General features: G+C 34.3%; 1 protein-coding gene across 1 annotated transcript in view; it reads left to right on the top strand.

The window, feature by feature from the left end:
- The window catches only part of RNGTT (RNA guanylyltransferase and 5'-phosphatase), a 313,058-nt gene that overhangs the window by 251,664 nt on the left and 39,953 nt on the right, over positions 1-21,441 (top strand). Inside the window, exon 14 of the mRNA XM_002922658.4 lies at positions 10,236-10,302. Coding sequence (XP_002922704.1) covers positions 10,236-10,302 — 67 coding nt within the window. The remainder of the gene's footprint in view (positions 1-10,235; positions 10,303-21,441) is intronic.

Genomic DNA, 21,441 nt, shown 5'->3' with positions numbered 1-21,441 from the left:
TCATAGTGATGTTGAGCACCTTTCCTTGTACCTGTTGGCCATTTGTATGTCTTTTTAGTTCCTCTGCTCATACTTTAATTGGATTTGTGTGGAGGGAGGCTGTTGAATTGTTAAGAGTTCTTTATATATTTTGGTTGTTAACCTCTTATTATGCATTTAATTTGCAAATATTTTCACCTGTTCTGTAGGTTCCCTTTTCATTTTGTTTATTGTTCCCTTTGCCCTGCAGAAGCTTTTCAGTTTGACTAGTTCCACTTGTTTATTTTTGCTTTTGTTGTCTTTGTTTTTGGTGTCAAAAAATGATTGCAAAGGCTTATTTCTATATTTTCATCTGAGAGTTTTATGGTTTCAGGTCTTACATTCAGTTCCTCAGTCTATTTCGGGATAACTTTTGGGTATGGTGTGGGGGACAGGCTCTCCCTTTCTTCCTTTCCCTTCCTCCCCTCCCTTCCCCTTCCTTCCTTTCTTTATTTCTAAGTGTAATGGACAGACAGTATTATATTAGTTTTGGGTGTGCAACATAGTGATTCAACAATTCTACATATTACTCAGTGCTCACCACAGTAAGTACAACCACCATATAACGTTATTACAGTACTACTGACTACATCCCCAAGGCTGTACTTTTTTTCATCTCCGTGACTTATTTATAACTGGAAGTTTGTACCTCTTTATCGCCTTCATTTGTTTTGTCCATCCCCCTACCTGCCTCCCTTCTGGCAACCATCAGTTTGCTTTCTGTATTTAAGGATCTGTTTTGTTTGTTTTTAAAATTTATTTTAATTAAATTTTTTGTTTCAAGTTTTTATTTAAATTCCAGTTAGTTAACATATTGTAATATCAGTTTCAGAAATAGAATTTAGTGATTCATCCCTTACATGTAACATCCAGTGCTCACCATAATAACAAGTGCCCTCCTTAATACCCATCACCCATTTAGATTCCACATATAAGTGAAACCATATGAATCAAATCATTCTCTGTCTGACTCACTTAGTGTAGTAACCCCTAGGTCTATCCATGTTGTCTCATGGCATGTTTCTAAAATTTTTTTATTTTAAAATTTTAGACATACAGAAAAGTTCCGAAAATAATGCAGAGTATTCCTGTATATCTCTCGCGTTGTTTTCCCCCATTGTCAACATCAGGAAATAAATGTTAGTACAATACTATGAACTTAACTACATTCCTTATTCTAATTTTGTCAGTTTCCCCAGTAATATTCTTTTTCTCATCCACGATTCCACATTGCATTTAGCTTTCATGTCTCCTTAATCAAATCTGTGACAATACCTCATTTTTGTTTTTCATTATCTTTACACTTTTTGGAGAATACTGGTCAAGTATTGTCCCTTAGTTTGATCTTTTTCAGTACTTTTTGGCAGGAACACCATGGAAGTGATATTGTGTCTTTCTCAGTGTGTTTTATGGTGTTGGGGCAGGGTGTTGACGGCATGTTGATAAATCTTACTACCGTGATGTCAGATTTGGTTACTTGGTTGGGTTTCTCTAAAGTCACTATATTTTCTTTGTAATTAATAAGTGTTTCTTGGGGGAAGCTTTGAGACTAGGCAAATATCAGGTTTCTCATACTTTCATCTTCTAGTTCTAACATCTTTCATTGGCTTTTGTCTGTAACAATCATCACTGTGTTGTTTTTCAATTTTGATTTGGTGAATATTTCAAATAATGGTGAATTTCAATTTCCCTCATTCTTTTTCAATGTATCAGTGGGAATTTTACTCCAAAGAACTGTCCCCCCTTCCCCATATGTTTGTTTATATTAGTTAGGATTTAAGAATATTTTATTTTGTGGGTTACATAATCCAATACTCTCATTTTATGTTGCTGTTTTGGCTTTGGTCATTGAGAACTTCAATTTGGTTTCTATGTCTTTTTGACATTCTCTCAATATTTTTCAGCACTTCCTTACTTTCTAGTTCCATAGATGTTCCAGGTTCTTATATTTTCCTGCCTACAGTCCAGGAATCAGCCATTTCTCCAAGGACCCCACTGTGTGTGTAGTGTGTTGGTGTGGTGAATGATAGAAAAACCTAGATCCTCAGTCTAGTCATTGCTGCTTGGTGTCATTATAGGCCCTCTCAGTTGTCAGAGCTAGGAACGTATCATATATTAACATGCACCTACACACACATTTATATTTATTTATTTTATTTATTTTTTTTCTTAAAGATTTTATTTATTTATTTGACAGAGATAGAGACAGCCAGCGAGAGAGGGAACGCAAGCAGGGTGAGTGGGAGAGGAAGAAGCAGGCTCATAGCAGAGGAGCCTGATGTGGGGCTCGATCCCATAACGCCGGGATCACGCCCTGAGCCGAAGGCAGACGCTTAACCGCTGTGCCACCCAGGCGCCCCTATTTATTTTTTTTATCCATCTGTGAATATATTAAAAGCTATGAATTCCTGCTAATACTTCTGATTCTAATCCGGCATCATAATGTTAATTCTAGCTTTTCCCCTTTGCTTATGTGTAACTCTTTGTACAGTGAGAAACCTGCATCTCCTTATCTATGATGTATTTATTTGTTTGTTAACTCCTAGTATACATATAACATTTTCAGAATTACTAACCCATACCCCTGTGAGAAACAAGCTTACTAGCTCAAGGACTATATTTGTGTACAGTTCCATATGTTTCAATTTTTGCCAATCTGATAGGTTGGAAATGGTATCTCAGTGCTGTTTTAATATGTATTTCTCTAATTACAAGTAAGTTTGAATATTTTTGTATATTCTTAATGTCCGTGTGTGTGTGTGTGTGTGTGTGTGTGTTGCCTTTTAATGTCTTTTTCTCATTGTTTCAACAGGTTTTTGGCCCTTTTCCCCTTCAGTTTTTGAGTTTTTAATAATAGAATTACTAGTTCCTTCTCTGTAGTGTATATTGCAAATGTTTTCTCACAGTTTGTCAGGTATCTTTTGACTTTATTTATACTATTTTTGCTCTGATGGTTTGTTGAAATTTTTATATAATATGATTTACCAGTATTTTTTTGTCACATTAAAATTAAAGAGGAATTTACCCAGGTTTGTTTTCCTTCTAACACTTATAAGATTTTTCTCCACTGTCCTGCAGTGCCACCTTTAATAAATCAAGTGTTTGTTTATGTGTAGGTCTGTCTCTAGATTCTCTCCTATATTCCACTGGTGTTTTTGCCTGTCCCCATGCTAATACCACATTTTCTTTATTGCTGAAGCTTTGTAAGAAGTCATGATAGCTAATGGACTCAGTCTCCTTACTTTGTTCTTCTTTAGGAAAGAATCTTTTATATTTTTGTTCTTTTGCTTTCCCATGTATATTTTGTCATGAGCTTATTAAGTTTCTTATTTTCTGTTAGAATTATTAACATTGCCTTAAGTATGTTCAACATTGAGATTTCCTATCCATGAACATGATATATTCTCTCATTTTATTTAGGGCTTCCCTTCTTCCCTTCTTCTTTTTCTTCCTCCTTTTTGCATTTTTGTTTGTGAGAGAAATTGACCTATACATTTGCTTTCTTGTACTATCAACATTGCACTTCTTTTAAAGAAAATAAACTTTTTTTTAAGAACTGTTTTATGTTTCCAGATATTTGGGCAGAAAATAGAGAGTTCCCATATATCCTCTCTCTCCCAGCACATAGTTTCTTCTGTTATCACCTAGCTGTTAGGTTTTTAGGTAGACATAAGTTTTTCACTCATTTGGGTAAATACCAAGGAATGTGGTGCTGGATCATATGGTAAGAATATGTTTAGTTTTATAAGAAACTGCCAACCTGTTCTTCTACATTTTACATTTCTACTAGTAATGAATGACGGTTCTTGTTGCTCCACATTCTTACTAACATTCTTTAGTATCAGTGTTTTGGAGCCGGCCAGTCTAATAGGTGTGTAGTGGTAACTCATTTGAATTTTCATTTCCCTAATGACTTGTGATGTTGAACATCTTTTTTTATGCTTACTTGACATATATATCTTTAGTGAGATGTCTGTTTAGGTCTTTGGCCATTTTTTAATTAGGTTGCTCATTTTCTTATTGTTGAGATTTAAGAGTTCTTTAATATTTTAGATAAAAGTCCTCTTGCAGGGGTGCCTGGGTGGCGCAGTCGTTAAGCGTCTGCCTTCGGCTCAGGGCGTGATCCTGGAGTCCTGGGATCAAGCCCCACATCAGGCTCCTCCGCTATGAGCCTGCTTCTTCCTCTCCCACTCCCCCTGCTTGTGTTCCCTCTCTCACTGGCTGTCTCTCTCTCTCTGTGAAATAAATAAATAAAATCTTAAAAAAAAAAAAAAGTCCTCTTGCAAATATTTTTCCTTGGTCTCTTGCTTGTTTTTTCATTCTCTCTTGATCAACATTGCATTTTCATATCTGAGTGTCAGAGTTCATGCTGACTTGTTAAAATATAAATATTCCTTGTTTTTTCTGGAGAATTTTATATATGATTAGAATTAATTTTCCCTTTAATGTTTGGTAGAATTTGCTGAAGAATCCATCTAGACCTTTTGCTTTCTTTGGGGGAGATCATTAAAAATTTTTACAGTAGGACAAGTAAGATACTCTATTTTTTCTTATGTCAGTTTTAGTTCACTGTATTTTTCTGAAAGTTTTTCTAGTCTCAATTTTCAAACTTGTTGGTGTAAGGGTGTTTATAATATCCTCTTATTTTTTAGTATATGAATGCTGTGTTCTCTGTGTTATTCCTGATACTATCTATGCTTTATCTTTTGTTTGTCAGTCTCATTAGGGATTTATCAATTTAGTCATTCTTTTAGAAGAAACAGTTTTTAATCTTTTAATCCTATCTAGTGTATGTTTTCTATTCATTAATTTCAGCTTCCTTTCTTCTATTTTCTTTGGATTTAATTTAGTGGTATTTTTCTAATTTCTTGAGGTGGTTGCTTTAACTCACTGATTTTCAGCATTTCTCTTTTGAAATATACAGTTTGGGTTATAAATTTCTGTCTAAGTAGGATTTAGCTGTATCTTACAAGTTTTGATATATTGTTATTTTATCTAGTTAAAAATATTTGATGATTTCCTTTGGGATGTCCTTTCTGTCCTATAGGTTATTTATTGATGTATTTCTATCGTTTTAAACATGGGGATTTTCTGGTTATTTTTATATTCTTGACTTCTAACTGAATTCTTGTGTTTAAAGATTGTAATCTAAATTATTTTATTTGCTTCAAATTTGCTTCATGGCCCAGCATATATGGCCAGTTTTTATACATTTTCTGTGTATGTATATTCTGTGGTCCATGTATTGTGCAACTGTTAGGTGGTATCCCTATATATTTTTGCTAATGGTATTACTGAGTTGTGTGTTCTGATGGCTTTTGTGCTCTGTTTTTTCCATCATTGACTAAGAGAGGAAAGTTTAAACTCCTACCATGATTGTGAATTTGTTTAATTTCATCATGTACATTGTTAATTGTTTTATATATTTTATAGCTATGTTATCAGATGCATATAAATTTCTTGACAAGTTGAACCTGTTATTATTCTGAGGTATCTTTCTTTACCTTAATAATACTTTTTACCTTGACTTTTTTCTGTCTGATAATAATATAGTTACAGATATATTTGTTCTGTAAATACTGATAGCTCAACATTTCTTATACACCTTTGCTAAATGATTCCATTTTCTTTTGTTTGTTTCAGCATTGTATTAATCCTTCCCCAGTCTTATTTATTATTTGTCATTTATTTCACTCAGTATATACTTTGTTTAATCAAACTTCATTTTTATGTAACTTATTTCTGTTGGCATGCAGATTCTTTAAATATGGTATTGGGTGGTGGTGGCTGTGGTGTTTGTTTTGTTTTGTTTTAACAAAAGTCCAGAGCATTTGTTATGCCTGTACTAGGGTTTAGAAAATAAACCAGAACAGAAAAAGGTAGGCTATGAAAAGTCTCTAAACATAATAATAAACTTACTCATTGGCTCATCCAAGTTTTTTCTGGGCCTAAGGGCATATGCTGCTGTTATTTACATCCTACTAGGAGTCTCAAAGAATAGAGGCCTTCTCAGTAATATGTATTTTCTCAAATTCGAAAGGGTGCTATTGATCCCATATTAAATACATTTGCATTCTCCTTTTTCCTAACAATAGATATATTGGATGTAGTTTCTCTAAGAAGTACGATTTTATGTAAATCAGCATTAAAGATACTGTAAATTTGGGGGCACCTGGGTGGTCAAGTCTGTTAAGTATCTGACTCTTGACTTCGACTCAGGTCACAATCTCAGGGTCGTGAGATTTCCCCACCTTGGGCTTCGTACTGGGCTTGAAGCCTACTTATAAATCCTCTCTTTCTCTCCCCCCTTCCCGCCTCCACCACTGTTCATGCGTGGGTGTGCATGCTGTCTGTCTTAAAAATAAATAAATAAACAACATTTTTTTTCAGAATATTTTGTTGCAGTTGAAAAATATATCTATCAGTAAGTATTGTAATTATGGGTTGTAGACAGAATAGTTAATTTTGAGTTATTTAGCTTATTCTTATTTTAAAAAAGATTCCCTTTCCTTTTTTTAACTTTTAATTTGAAGCAATTATAGACTCGGTTTCATTTTAAAGCATTTTTTTATATCTGATATATCATCAGGTTATGGTGAATGAGGTCCTTTTAAATAATGTTCATTTTATTACCTGACAAGTTTTATTTTTCCATTATGTGAGAAACTTTTCTGGAAACAACTTTACGCATTCTTTCCAGGATAGATATTTGTTAATATTTGTATTTGGGAATTTGAAGCAAAATGAACAGTAGTCTTACCTGTGTTTACTTTATTAAAAACTCTAATAGGCCCATCCCTGATTCTCCCACCCCCATGCCTTATTGCTGTCTTATTGCTACTTTCCTCTTTTCTTTTCTTTTCCTTTTCTTTTCTTTTCTTTTCTTTTCTTTTCTTTTCTTTTCTTTTCTTTTCTTTTCTTTTTTCCTTTCCTTTCCTTTCTTTTCTTTTCTCTTCTTTTCTTTCTTTCCTTCCTTCCTTCCTTCCTTCTTTCTTTTCTTTCTCTCTTTTTTTAAAATAGGCTCTGTGCCCAGCCTGGAGCCTAACTCAGGGCTGGAATTCATGACCCTGAGATCAAGAGTCAGATGTTTAACCAGCTGAGCCACCCAGGTGACCTGCTATTTCTCTCCTTGATAGCCACACTACAGAAGTATTTAGTTACAAGCAAATGTATTAGGAGTTGTTAGCATTTGTATAAAGGTTATGTTAATGTTCATGTAACTTAAGGGCAAAGCAATTATTTGGTACTAAATGAGTCAGGGTTTCTATTTTAACATATACATATGAATGCACTTATGAGTGCTGAATTAATGCCCTACACCAGGGGATTTAAAATGTATGATTGCTGTATTATGTGCAAGTACCCTGTCACCATAAAATGGTCTATTATTTGACAACAATTATGTATACAATCTGGCAAAATAATTTTTTGAAAGGTAAAAACGGTTAAAGAAATGCCCCATCTTAAAAGTATTTTCAGAGTGTTAATTATTTTGTGCATAGCAGGCCTTTAGATTATGGTACATATTAAAACCCACTCAGTTGATGGTGGTAATATAATCTATGGTAAGTAATAATAGGTACATGAATGAGAGAGAATGGTATTTAAAAAGTGAAACATGTATATGCTATATAATTGATATATTTAAGAAATTTCTTGTTTAAGGAAAGGTAGCTATTAGATAGGCAAGTTGGGGGGGCACTAAATGGTATATTGGCAAGCTGCCTGAAATCCATATGCATAGTAATTAGAGGCATATTGATTCTTAAATGTCAGCCAGCTTTTATTCTCTTCTTTCTGTAGCATCTCTTTGTATGAACAGTGACTATTCTTACTTCTGAAGGGGGTTTATTAAGGTTTTTGTGAACATTTGTTATATAGGAAATAAATTAGCACTGCTATATATAACTAACATTAAATTTGTGATACTGGCAATGATTTTTGAGAGATTTAATTTCTTATATGTTAATTGATGGCTAAGAAATTCTCCATTTCACAATTGAGACTTAGAGACATTGCCTATGCTTTCTACTTATATTTGGTGAACAAATGCCTTTAGTCATGTTTATGACCTTCAACAACATGCTAAAATGAATTACTGCAAGTATCACTTACATTGCTAACTTAAGAAGCTTTTTGCTAACTTGGTTTAATCAGGATTGTGTTCATCAGCTATTAATATTCTTTTAATGGCCTTTAATGCTTTATAAGCCTTTAAAGAATGTCGAGGAGCAGAGGATATTCCTGAGAGATTGAATATCTATCTGTCTTATTTCATAAAATCTAAGGTGCTTTGAGAGTGTGTTCTTAGTCTTCCTAGACTGAGTCAATGGAAGACAACTACAAAACCATCTCACACCTGTCACCTGAAGACAGTGATTATAAAACACCATAGAATATCAGACGCACCCAGTTTTCAGAGAAGTTAAAATATGAAGAAATGCATATCCTGGAATCACTGAAATAGGATTTTTGAAGTCACTAACTATAAATTTAAAAGGATGGTTATGACAATCTTGTGTTCTGATTTTTTATGATTAGACCAATATGGTATGCTGAGAAATTTCTGTGGGATTGTTTTGAGTTTGCAGTCTTGTGTTCACTTTAAATACTACTCAATGTTTCATTCTCAGATTCATGTAATAGAATATACAGTCATCCTTGAGATCATTTTTTTACTGCCGTAAAATGCTATTAGTTTTCATTACCTAGACTCTGAGGAGATGTATTTTGGCTTAGTTGCTTTGGGCAAGGAGTTTAAGTAAAGTTTTTTTCATGTTCTTTATGTACACTAAGGTTAAGGTGGAGTTGTATTCATTTACTCACAGTGTCCATTGAAAAAAGATTTATGATAAAAGAAAAATGAGGGGCACCTGGGTGGCTCAGTCGTTAAGCGTCTGCCTTCGGCTCGCGGCATGATGCCAGGGTTCTGAGATCGAGCCCCACATCGGGCTTCCCCCGCCTGCTGGGAGCCTGCTTCTTCCTCTCCCACTCCCCCTGCTTGTGTTCCCTCCCTCGCTGGTTGTCTCTCTCTCTCTCTGTCAAATGAATAAATAAAATCTTTTAAAAAAATGAGATAATCACAAGAATGTTTAATTATGTTCTCATACCTTGTACCATTATATGCTCCACAAGGACAGTCCTAATGATGGTGTTTCTTCATTCACATTGTTTAATGCACTCAGGAATGATAGATCTCTGAAGTGGGAATAGGAAGGGAGGGATAATACAGAGAAGGTAGCCATTATTATTATTATTGTTATTATTTTACCCTCTATGGTTTGCTTTTTATTTTCATGTGTATTTATTTTTTATAAGAACTAAATATATCTTATAGAACTATGACTTCATATTGCTTATAAAATAAAGATACGGCATTTGAGATTCTTAATGGTTTATTCTAAACTTCCTTTGGATTTTCATCTTCAACTAAATTATCCCTCACTCTAGCCATACTTGTCTACTTTTTGTCTCAGATCTTCTGCATTTTCAGGATTTGTTTAAATTTCTCCCTTTGCCTTACCCATCCTTTAAGGCTGAACCAAATCTCACCTATTTGAACTTTTCCAGCTCCCTCGATAGCAAGTATCTCTTACTCCACTATTTTGCAGTGGCAAATACATCTATATAGCACTTTTCAGAGAGCACCTTTTGGTAGCATTATTTATTTATGTGCCTGGTTTTCCCGTTAGGTTTTGGGACTGAGTTATTTAGGTGTATACTATCTCCTATAGTGCATAGTATAGTTGTACAATGAGTGTTTCTTGAATTGAATCCTTACAAATTTTTAAATATACGCATTACTTATTTTAATTTTTTCCCAGAGACACTCTGTGGTAATTTTGCTAGAATTACTAATATGCTAGACTATTCTACATGTAAGTTGCCATTCTCAGCATTTACCACCGTTTTCTGAAGTATAAGAATTATTCTTGAATCATTACATTGTATACCGGAAACTAATGTAACACTCTATGTTAATTATACTTGAATAAACAAACAAACAAAAACAAAGTACCCTCCTGTGATAAACTGTTGCCAAATTAGTTAAAAAATGGATTATTCCTTGGCTGGTTGCTATCTTATGGAGCAAAAGACAAGAATAATTGCAAAGATATTTTTTTCACAGTCTATTTGTTATACAAATTTTGATGATTATACAAGCTTATGTAAGGAAGAATATTTTCAAAATAATGCGTTTTTGTTTTGTTTTGTAGGTTACTTCCTCAGAATGTTGGTCTGCTCTATGTTGGAGGTTATGAAAGACCCTTTGCACAAATCAAGGTATGATGGTTCATTTTCCAGTATATTTTTCTTAGATGTAGTTCACTTGTCCAAAACCCATCAAAACCCTGCAAATAACCATCAACATATCAAAAATATTATGAATGTGAATTACTGATTTCATTTGCTTTTGCATATCCCTGCTGAACAAGTAAGTCAGATTTTCAGAGAATTGATTATTTTAAAAAATTTTTTTTAAGATTTATTTATTTGATAGCAAGAATGAGCAAGAGAGAGAGCATGAGCAGGCAGGGGAGACAGAGGGAGAGGGAGAAGCAAGCTCCCCGCTGAGCAGGGAGCCTAATACAAGACTCAATCCTAGGACCCTGGGATCATGACCTGAGCCAATGGCAGACACTTACCTGACTAGGCCACCCAGGTGCCCAAGAATTGATTATTTTAATATTCTTGCCCGTAGTAATGAGTTAAATTTGACCAAAGCACTATTTAATGTATACAGTTTGATAAATTTTGATATGCTTAGACTTGTGAAACCATCACTACAATCAGCATAGTAAACATATCCATCACCCCCTAAAGTTTCCTTGTGCCTCTTTGAAATTCCTCATTCCCACCCTTCCTTTTTCCCTTCCAACCCCAGGGGACCACTGATCTGATTCGTATCATTATAGATTAATTTGCATTTTCTAGAATTTTACATAAAGGAATTATACAGTATCTTTCCTGTTTCTCCCCCTCTCCCTCTCTCAGCCTCTTTAATACAGCATAATTATTGTGAGATTCATCCACGTTGTTGCACTTACCAATAATTCATCCTTTCTAATGCTGAGTTAGTACTCCGTTGTATGGTTATAGCACAGTTTCTTTATCTTTTCACCTGTTGATGGACATTTGGGTTGTTTTTACTTTCTGGCTACTATGAACACTTGTGTATACAAGTTTCTGCAGGGATACATCCTTTCATTTCTCTTGGGTAAATACCTAAATTGGCCATGGATGAGTTAAGTGGTGGTTGTATGTTTAACTTTTTAAGAAACAACCAAACTATTTTCCACCAGTAGAGTGTGAGAGTGCCAGTTCCTCCAGATCCTGGTATGGCCCATCTTTTTAAGCTTAGTCATTCTTACGGGTACGCAGCGGTATTTCGCTGCGGTTTTATTTTGCGTATCTGTCATGACTAATAATGTTGAGCGTCTTCTCATGTGCTTGTCATCTGTGCATCTCTAGTGAAGTTGTGTTCAAATCTTGCCATTTTTTATTTATTTACTTATTTAAAGATTTTATTTATTTATTCAACAGAGATAGAGACAGCCAGCGGGAGAGGGAACACAAGCAGGGGGAGTGGGAGAGGAAGAAGCAGGCTCCCAGCGGAGGAGCCTGATGTGGGGCTCGATCCCATAACGCCGGGATCATGCCCTGAGCCGAAGGCAGACGCTTAACCGCTGTGCCACCCAGGCGCCCCCATACACATTTTAGAGTCATCTTGTCAATTTCTCTGAAAATGCCCACTGGAATTTTGACTTGGATCATGTTGAATCTATAGATCGATTTGAGGAGAAATGACATCTTAACAATATTGAGTCTTTTAATTCACAAACACCATATATTTCTCGAATTATTTAGGTTTTTAATATCTCTCAACAATATTTTGTTCCAGTGTATTGGCCTTGTACATTTTTAATAGATTTATCCATAAATATTTTGTATTTGTGATGCTATAAAAGTATTTTTTAACATTTTTATAAAGACTTTTCTGCATAATTTTATATAAATAAATATAGGAAAAAGGTTTTTTTAAAGTGAAATATAATTAACATATAATAGTATATTAGTTTCAGGTGTACAATATAATGATTCACCTGTGCTGTACATTACTCAGTGCTTATCGAGATAAGTGTACTCTTAGTCCCCTTTATCTGTTTCACTCATTCCTCCCCCAGTCCATTTCCCCTCCGGCAGCCATCAGTTCTCTGTATTTAAGAGTCTGGGTTTTTTGTTTGTTTCTTTTTGTTCTTCTTTTATTCATTTGTTTCTTAAATTACACATATGAATGAAATCATATTTCATATTTCAATCTTGATTTTTCTCTGACTTATTTCACTTAGCATAATGCCCTCTAGGTCCATCCATATTGTTGCAATGGCAAGATCTCAGTCATTTTATGGCTGATTAATATTCCAGTGTATGTGGGCGGGCATGCATGTGTATCACATTTTCTTTATCCATTCTTCTGTTGATAGGCACTTAGTTTGCTTTCATATCTTGGTTATTGTAAATAATGCTGCAGTAAACATAGGAGTGCATGTATCTTTTTGAATGAGTATTTTTGTTTTCTTTGGGTAGATAACCCAGTAGTGGAATTATTGGATCATATGGTAATAATATCTTTAAATTTGGGGGGAACTTCCACGCTGTTTTCCATAGTGACTGCATCAGTTTGCATTTTCACCAGTGGTGCAAGAGGCTTCCCTTTTCTCTACATCCTCACCAACACTTGTTATTTCTTGTCTTTTTGAGTCTAGTCATTCTGACAGAGGTAAGGTGATAATCTCATTGTAGTTTTGATTTGCATTTCCCTGATAATGAGTGATGGCGAGCATCTTTTCATATGTCTGTAGGCCATTTGTATAAGTCTTCTTTGGAGAAATGTCTGTTCAGGTCGTCTGCCCATTTTTTAATTGGATTTTTTTTTTTTGTATTGTAGAAGTTCTTTATATATTTTGGGTATCAACCCCTTATTATATATATTATTTGCAAATATTTTGTCCCATTCAGTAGGTTGCCTTTTTGTTTTGTTGATGGTTTCCTTTGCTGTGCAAAAGCTTGTTATTTTGATGTAGTGCCTATCAAAATACAGCATTTTTCTTAGAACTAGAACAAATAATACTAAAATTTGTATGGAATCACAAAAGACCCCAAATAGCCAAAGCAATCTAGAGAAAGAAGAACAAAGCTGGAAGTATCGCAACCCCAGATTTTAAGGTATGCTAGAAACCTGTAGTAATCAGAACAGGATAGTACTAACACAAAAGTAGACACATAGATCAATGGAACAGAATAGAGAGCCCAGAAATAAACCTCTGCTTATATGATCAATTAATCTATGACAAAAGAAGCAAGAATATACAGTGGGGAAAAGACGCTCTCTTCTTCAACAGATGGTGCTGGACAGCTAGCTATACTGCGGAGTAATGAAACTGGACCACTTTCTTATACCAGACACACAAAAAACTCAAAATGGATTAAAGACCTAAATATGAGACCTGAAACCATAAAACTCCTAGAAGAAAACGTAGACAGTAATTTCTTTGACATTGACTATAGAAACATTTTCCTAGATATAAAAGTATTTGTTATTTCAATTTCGGATTGTTCATTGGTAGTACATAAAAAGATTCAATGTTTATGTGTTTACTTTAAATCCTGCAATTTTACTATACTCAATTATTAGCGCTAGTACTTTTTTTCTGTAGATTTCATAAAATAAAGATTTCCCTCTTCCTTTCTGATCTGGATGCCTTTTATTGCTTTTTCTTGCTTTACTACATTTCTAAAATCTACAGTACAGAGTTAAATAGAAATGGTGAGAACAGACCATCCATACCTTGTTCTTGATGATGGAGGGAAAGCATTCAATCTTTCATCAAAAATTGTTTTTATAGTAATATTAGCTAAAGGTTGAATCCTAGATTCCATTTAGGCTCTCTTGTAGGAAATGGAATAATATCATAAACCTTCAAAGTAGTTAATAAAAAGGACAGTTTGAGATCATTCTTTTTTGTTATTAAAACTTTTTGTTAATATTTTCCAACAGGCCTGTGAAATTTGTTTCATGTTTTTTGTTCTCTGATTTTTTTTTGCATTTGTTTTTTGGCTGTATGAGTTTTTTCTTGTTCCAGTTGAGGGGTGTGAGTTTAAATTCCTTTCTACCTGCATACATGACATATATTCTTATGCTTTGAAAAACAAGGATTTCTCTGAATAGGACACAGAAGATATTTAATATTGAGGAGGTTTAGTAACATTGACATTTTTTAATGAAAAATCTTATTTTAGTTACCATAGCATCAGCACCTCTTTAAATACCTTCACGAATTTCATTTAAATCAAAATGCTGTCAAAATTTCACCATCAGGATCTTAACTTGTGGACCCTCTTGAACTTTTCTAATTTCTTAAGTAATGACAAGTATTCAGATACATTTGTTTTCTTCTATTTTTAATATCCCTGGAACACAAGTTGGTAAAGATTTCTTCATAAACCTCTCTCTCTGTCCTGTTCACCTAATTCATCAGTGTAGCCAGGAATCCTAATAAGTTTCTGCAGGAACATTTTTGAAAGCATAATTTTTTTCTGTCTGTTGGTTTGGAAAATCCTGTTTCTCCTTATTAGAACTGAAATAACTAAAAAGTGAGAGGCTTATATTATATTTTTAGGGAAGGGTACAATGTGTGTGTGTGTGTGTGTGTGTGAGAGAGAGGGTTATGTTTCAAAAACATAGTCTAAGTATACATATGAGGTTAATTCTTACTCTGTCACTCACCTGATCTATTGACAACATTTTCTTTATCCAAGCCTTTCCTAACAAGCTCAGTGACAGCCAAGGTCAATCCTTTGTCAACCCTTTATCTTTTTTTTTAAATTTATTTAAATTTTTAAATTTAAATTCAATTAGCCAACCTATAGTACATCTTTAGTTTCAGATGTAAAGTTCAGTAATTCATTAGTTGCATATAACACCCAGTGCTCATCACATCACATGCCCTCCTTAATGCCTGGATAATCAACTCAGTAGAAAAAGGTCCATTATTTTAGGCCACCTTTCTTTTCCTTTTGATGTTACTGTGAGAAATGTTTCTCTCATAAACTGTGAAAGGATTTCTTATCTTTATTAATCATTGAAGTTCCTTCATAATTCTCATGGTTCTTATGAAAATGCTATATTGATTCTTACCTAATTAGAATACTTATAAGTTAATTGGAAAACAATAAAAGAATCATAGTTTAAATGCTTGAGATCAGTAAGGTTCATTTCCTTCCTTGCCTTGCGCCTGACTTGTTTTGGACGTGAAATACCAGTACTTGTTATGTTCATCTTTCTCCCATTAAACTAAATGTAATGATACTACATTGTGTAGCATAGATATCAGACATAACCTTTAATAAATGGAAACTGCTTTGATTTCCTTAAGAGCCTATTGGTTGAGTTTTTCTGGTAAATAAGATAGAAAACTGTTCACTTGAATATCAGGAAAAAGAATTCTTATTCATTAACATCACAAGACTAAGTTTGAGTGGCTTGGTGTTAGAGGCTCTTTTTGTTAGAGACATGTTACAGTTGTATTTTGAAAAAGCAGCTCCATTTTATAAAGATGAGAAAGAGAAAAATAACAAAATGGATAATAGATATATAGACAAATGTTCAATGAATTCAGAAATTTGCTACAGCATGACAAGAGATATCTGTACTATTAATGAATAGCATGAGTCATTACAACCATTATTACACACATATATACTTTTCCATTATTACCTACCTTTTATTTTTATTTTTTTAAAAGATTTTATTTATTTATTTGTCAGAGAGAGAGAGACACCGCACATGCACTAGCAGAGGGAGCGCAGGCAGAGGGAGCAGCAGGCTCCCCGCTGAGCAAGGAGCTCGATGCGGGGCTCGATCCCAGGACTGTGGGATCATGACCTGAGCCGAAGGCGGGCACTTAACTGACGGAGCCACCCAGGCGTCCCTATTACCCACCTTTTAGTTCTAATTTCTTACTCAAGCTTTAAAGACACAAACATGTGACTTTATTTAATAGGGTTAGACTCGTTAGTACATCTTCATGCTTGTTTCACTGTTTTTAGGGGAAGTTACTCTAACTTACCTTTCTCTCTTAACATCTTCCATAAGTCATCCGGAAGGTTCCTTTTTCAAACAAGCTCAGTCCTTTTGTATATAACTTTCACCCAAGGCAGTGACTCTCTTCTCAGATCATTAATTCCTTTCAGAATCCTATGAAAGCTATGGACTCTCTCTCTAGAAAAATACATGCACTTCTACTTATAATTTCAGAGGTCTCATGGATGCTTTTTTTTTTTTTTTAAGATTTTATTTATTTATTTATTTATTTATTTGACAGAGACAGCCAGCAAGAGAGGGAACACAAGCAGGGGGAGTGGGAGAGGAAGAAGCAGGCTCATAGCAGAAGAGCCTGGTGGGGCTCGATCCCATAACGCCGGGATCATGCCCTGAGCCGAAGGCAGATGCTTAACCGCTGTGCCACCCAGGCTCCCCACATGGACGCTTTTTAAGGGCGTTTAAGGACCCCAAATTAAGAACCCTAAAAAGTGAATAAAATACGTTTTTCCAAATTTTTCAATTAACCAAAAAGGTATTGAAAACATAAATTTAGGTTTCTAGGGGAAGTTTGTCATGTGAAGAACTTGATTTTAAACGTGTGATTATCTCGTTTTATCATAAAATAAAACCAATAACTAAATAAAACACTGATCATCTTGTAATGAGTTATCATGCAGAGTCAGAAAGGAATTGCCTCACATATCATCTGCTATTGTTTTGTGCTATAAATGAAGCAGATTTCACCCTCATCCAAGACTAACTTCTTTTAACTTTATTGAGATTAAGGTTAATTTATACAAGGCTCTACATGACTTGAGTTTTCTTAAGAGAATATAGTTCATTATATCTTCGTATATGGTCTTTGAAATTAAAAAGGGAAGTTTTGATCAAAGTAAAATTTTGCTTAATTCTTATTTGTATGCTTTCAAGCTGTCAGAAGTTTTTCAGAAGTCCCTTGTTGGGGGTAGGGGATGGTATTTCCATATATCTTCACATAATACTTTTATCTTAATTGTGTGTATATAAATTCTATTATTCATAACTTATTTTTATAGACATGTTCAAGTTTAAGTAATAGTTTACATTTTATGACTATTATTCTATTTTGTTTTCTAGAACATCTCACAGTCTAGTAAAAATCTTAATGCTATTCTTATAGGTTTCTAGTCCTTGAGGCTCCATTTAACAGCCAGAATCCATAAAACCAAGAAGTACTGAAGCCTGTCAACATCACTTTTAATCAACTCAGAGGTTATTATGGAAAGACTCAAGGCCACAGGGCTGTCCCTCCCTGCAGGGCTTGGTATTAGTTGCCTCTTTCAGTTCTGACAGCCCAAGAAGTATGAGAGGCTGTGAGGCTGAGTCAGACACAGTTTCCACTTTGACACTGCAGAATGGCTCAGAAAAGTCCTCTATATTTTAACTATGAATTCCATGTAGCATCTGTATGTGAAAAGTAAGGAATACAACTGTTAATCTGAAGCTCTTATTTTATGATCAGTGCAGCTAAGTTATTCCCTGCCTTAGATCCTGGTTCCATCCTTGCTGAGGAACTGGGTGCCATTTGTCACAGTCTCAAACTCTAAGCTTTCTGAGCTTGAAGTTTTAAAAATCTCTTTATAGCCAAGGAAATATAATATTGGTATTTGTATTCATATGCATATGCAATAGATGCAAAGAAATAGTGATTTCTTCTTCATTTGCCAAATCATATTTGGAAATTCATACCATTCCCTCAGACTTTTTTTCTGTTAAAAAATAGAATATTTTTTCTTTACAGTATATTGAGTTCAGATTGTCATTTGTTACTTAAATGTATTTTTGAGATGGCTAATAACTTGTCAGTTGTAATTTTTAGGGTAGGTTAAATTTAAAAATAAAGTATTGTTTGGGGACTCTCAGTTATGAAAAGACCAAAAAACACCAGGAAAACTGATTTGACCTATTTACTGACTGACGATCTTTTAGAAAATATGAGAATTTAGAAAACAAGTAATATATTTATTAGATCAATACTTTTTACTAAAAGAAAATATTTAGCATCCATATTTTAAATTTCTAAAATATCTGAAGTATTACTTCAGATAAAGATGCAGTCCTTAGAACTGACTATTCTAGTTTAGTGGCTTCCAGACTTTTGACCATGACCTGTAGGAAGGTAAGAAATGTATTCCGTTGAGATCCTGTACACATACATGTATTTATACAGACACAGCATAAACTGAAATTTCAAAAGTGTGATGCAATAGCTGTTATTTTCCATTCTATTCTGTTTGTTTTTCTGTTGATTTGGTTTCTAAATGCCGGTCTTCACCCACTAAATTAACTTCCCTGTTGGAAAATGGGTCATGTTTCAGTTTGACAAGCACTGCCGCAGAGTAGGACTTGTCCAGCTAGTGCTGCCTTACGCTTCTGCCAGGAGGCTGTCACACTTAAACGCATTGCAGATGATAATGAGGAAGCTTACCTGCCCCTGAGTTGATGACAGCCCTCCGAGTGGCTTTGGAGGGAGAAGAAAATGAGAAGATGCCATAGTTGCTGGGAAGAGAGAGAAGGAAAGCATAGGAAAAGATAAATGAGAAATGAATTAGATGTTTTATGGAGCCAAGTAAAGCTATTTTCTGTTTAAAAAAAAAAATCTAATTCTCAAGAACAGAAGGGAGCCTTCCACGCCTACTCGGTCTTCCAAGTGATTTCATTTATTTTGAGGATAGAGAAAGAAATAAAGGTAACATCTCCTCTAGGGAAAAAAATTAGAAAGAAATGGAGATGGGTGAGAAATTGAGAGAAAGCAGTGACATCAGATCTAGATTTGTGCAGCCTATTCGTTGAATGATGGCTAAATTTTCCATTATACTGTAAATGAAGAGGCAAATTTTCAGTGTCTCATATGTCGTAATAAGGGAAGACGTGGTTTTCCCTTTGTTGAAAACAGATTCATAGAGTGAAAGAAGGTTTGAAAAAAACACAAACCCTCATGGAAGATTAAAGTCTTCGTACTTCTGTGTAATAGCTCTTCAGTTGCCAACAACCTTTTGTCCTGCACGCTCGCTGCCAGAGTGCTGCAGGGTTCCTGCAGGGCTTTCAGGTGAGCCCGCCTTGTAGCTTTCTGGAGAGTCATGCATTGTTTACTAACAAGTCACATAGTAATTTGCAGACTAGGGTTCCAGAAAGGTCCCAAAGTATTCCTTAGTAGTGGTTCTCATGCCATTTTTACCAAGGTGGTTTTGGTCATGTTATTGCCAAAATTTAGCAACACTTAAGGCCTGTCTGTAGTCACACATGTTTCAGGCTTTGTGTTATCTTCCTGTCCTTAGAAAACTTGTCTACAAGACTGTAAGCCCTGTGGAGTTGGGTGGTATCTGGTGCGCTTTCGGATCCTCAGCATTTGGCCTAGTGCCTGAGACATAGAAGCACTAAATAGACGTCTGTTACCATTATTATTGAGGATGCCTAGAAAACCCAGTGTTCTTGTTGTTGTTTATTGAGGTATAACTGACATGAACTTATATTAGTTTTAGTTGTACAACATAATAATTCGATTATTTGTATACATTGTGAAATGATCACCAATGTCTAACCTCCATCACTATACATAGTTACAAAAATCTCTTTTTTTCTTATTATAAGGACTTTTGAGATGTATTCTCTTAGCAACTTTCAAATGTGCAATGCGGTATTATTAACTCTAGTCACCATGCTGTGCATTACATCCCCATAACTTATTTATTTTGTAGCTGGAAGTTTGTACCTTTGGCCTCCTTCGCCCATTTCACCCACCCCCACCTCACCTCTGACAACCACCAATCTCTTCTATCTAAGAGCTTGGTTTTGTTTTGTTTTTTGTTTTTTTGTTCTTTGTTGTTGTTTTTTTAACCAATAAGTATCTGCCATGAAGTTCATCAAAGTATTTAAAACTCTAATTACATACGTATTTACTGCCTTAGAACTTTATTTTCTATATATTACATCTTGAGTTGGGATATCTTTGAGGCAATATAAATTAATTTTATTTTCTAATTTAAGGATGTGGTTGTAAATTATTAACATCAGTAGCTTTATTTGAAATGTAGATTTTATGAATACATTACTCTGAGAACATTTTAAATATAGTTCTCAAATTATTTTCCAATTAAGAAAGTTAGCATTTTTCTTAGCTGGAAATTCCAATGACTTTCAATCTCTCTTGAGCCAGACACTTTATAGAAAAATGTTGGAAATTATTTTAACATCTTCCAGTTCTTGTTAAATATGGTTTGGAGAGAAAAAGAATAAACAATTCTTTTTTGTAATTTTGAAATGTTCTCCAAGAAGTAAATGGTATCATGCCTGTTTGGGTATTTATAATGCAGTGGACCTCCTATTTTGCTGAAAGGAAATAACACGGTACTTCTTATCCCCTTGTGTTTTTTTTTGCTACCAACATTTTATCTTCCAAAAAGTAGTTCTCTGGCTTGAATTTCAAAGGCACTGATAACCATTTCAATACAGAAGATACCATCTGAAATGACTATTGCTAAAGTCATATTTCAGACAAATCTAGTTTCTGATCTAGATTTCTGTGAGACATCTAGAAATTCTATATTTTACTTTATTCCCACAAAAGGAGAAAAATAATTTCTCCAGTAGTCAGTTATGAAGGAATATTCACATGTCTTCTTCCCTAGTAAAGTTTGAGAAAAACAACCTCCCCTCCTCAATTGCAGAGAATACAGTAAAGAGCCATTTCAGGTGTCCGTGACCATGAATCAGGCAGTTTGGAAAGCTCCAGATTGATGTTGTCTTTGTTCGTTCTTCAAGAACAGTAACAACCTCTGAGACTAGATAATACAAATCAATAAATGTTGCCAAAATTTTAATCAGCAGTATTAAAGTTGCTATCTTGAGTATCTTCAGAAGTTTGAGACTACTGCATTAAGTGACATCCTGTCATAAATAAACACTGTGGGGCGTGGATAGGAGGGATCTTTACTCTTCTGTAATAGGAATACAGAAATATAGTCAAGTAAATCTAATAATCTCTTAAAAATAATTTTTTCTAAATACTATGGATTCATTTTCTCCATATCCCAGAATTCTATTATCTGTAGAATTATTTGCCTGTAAGTAAAAATGATAAATTTGTAGTTTAAAAAATTCACAAATTATGCTAAGTGCAATGAAAGATAAGGCTTAGAGAAACTGTTAGAAATTTAAGTTTAACATTACAAATACAGGTCTGCATTGAGGTACCATTTGAATATTTATAGTTTTACTAAAATATTTTGAATATTAATATTTAAATTCTTTCTATAGTGTCAGCAGATCAGAGCATTTAT

Source organism: Ailuropoda melanoleuca, chromosome 10 (assembly GCF_002007445.2).
Source record: "Ailuropoda melanoleuca isolate Jingjing chromosome 10, ASM200744v2, whole genome shotgun sequence".
Classification (NCBI taxonomy): domain Eukaryota; kingdom Metazoa; phylum Chordata; class Mammalia; order Carnivora; family Ursidae; genus Ailuropoda; species Ailuropoda melanoleuca.
The sequence above is the reverse complement of the archived record's forward strand: the minus strand, read 5'-3'. Positions and strand labels throughout refer to the sequence as shown.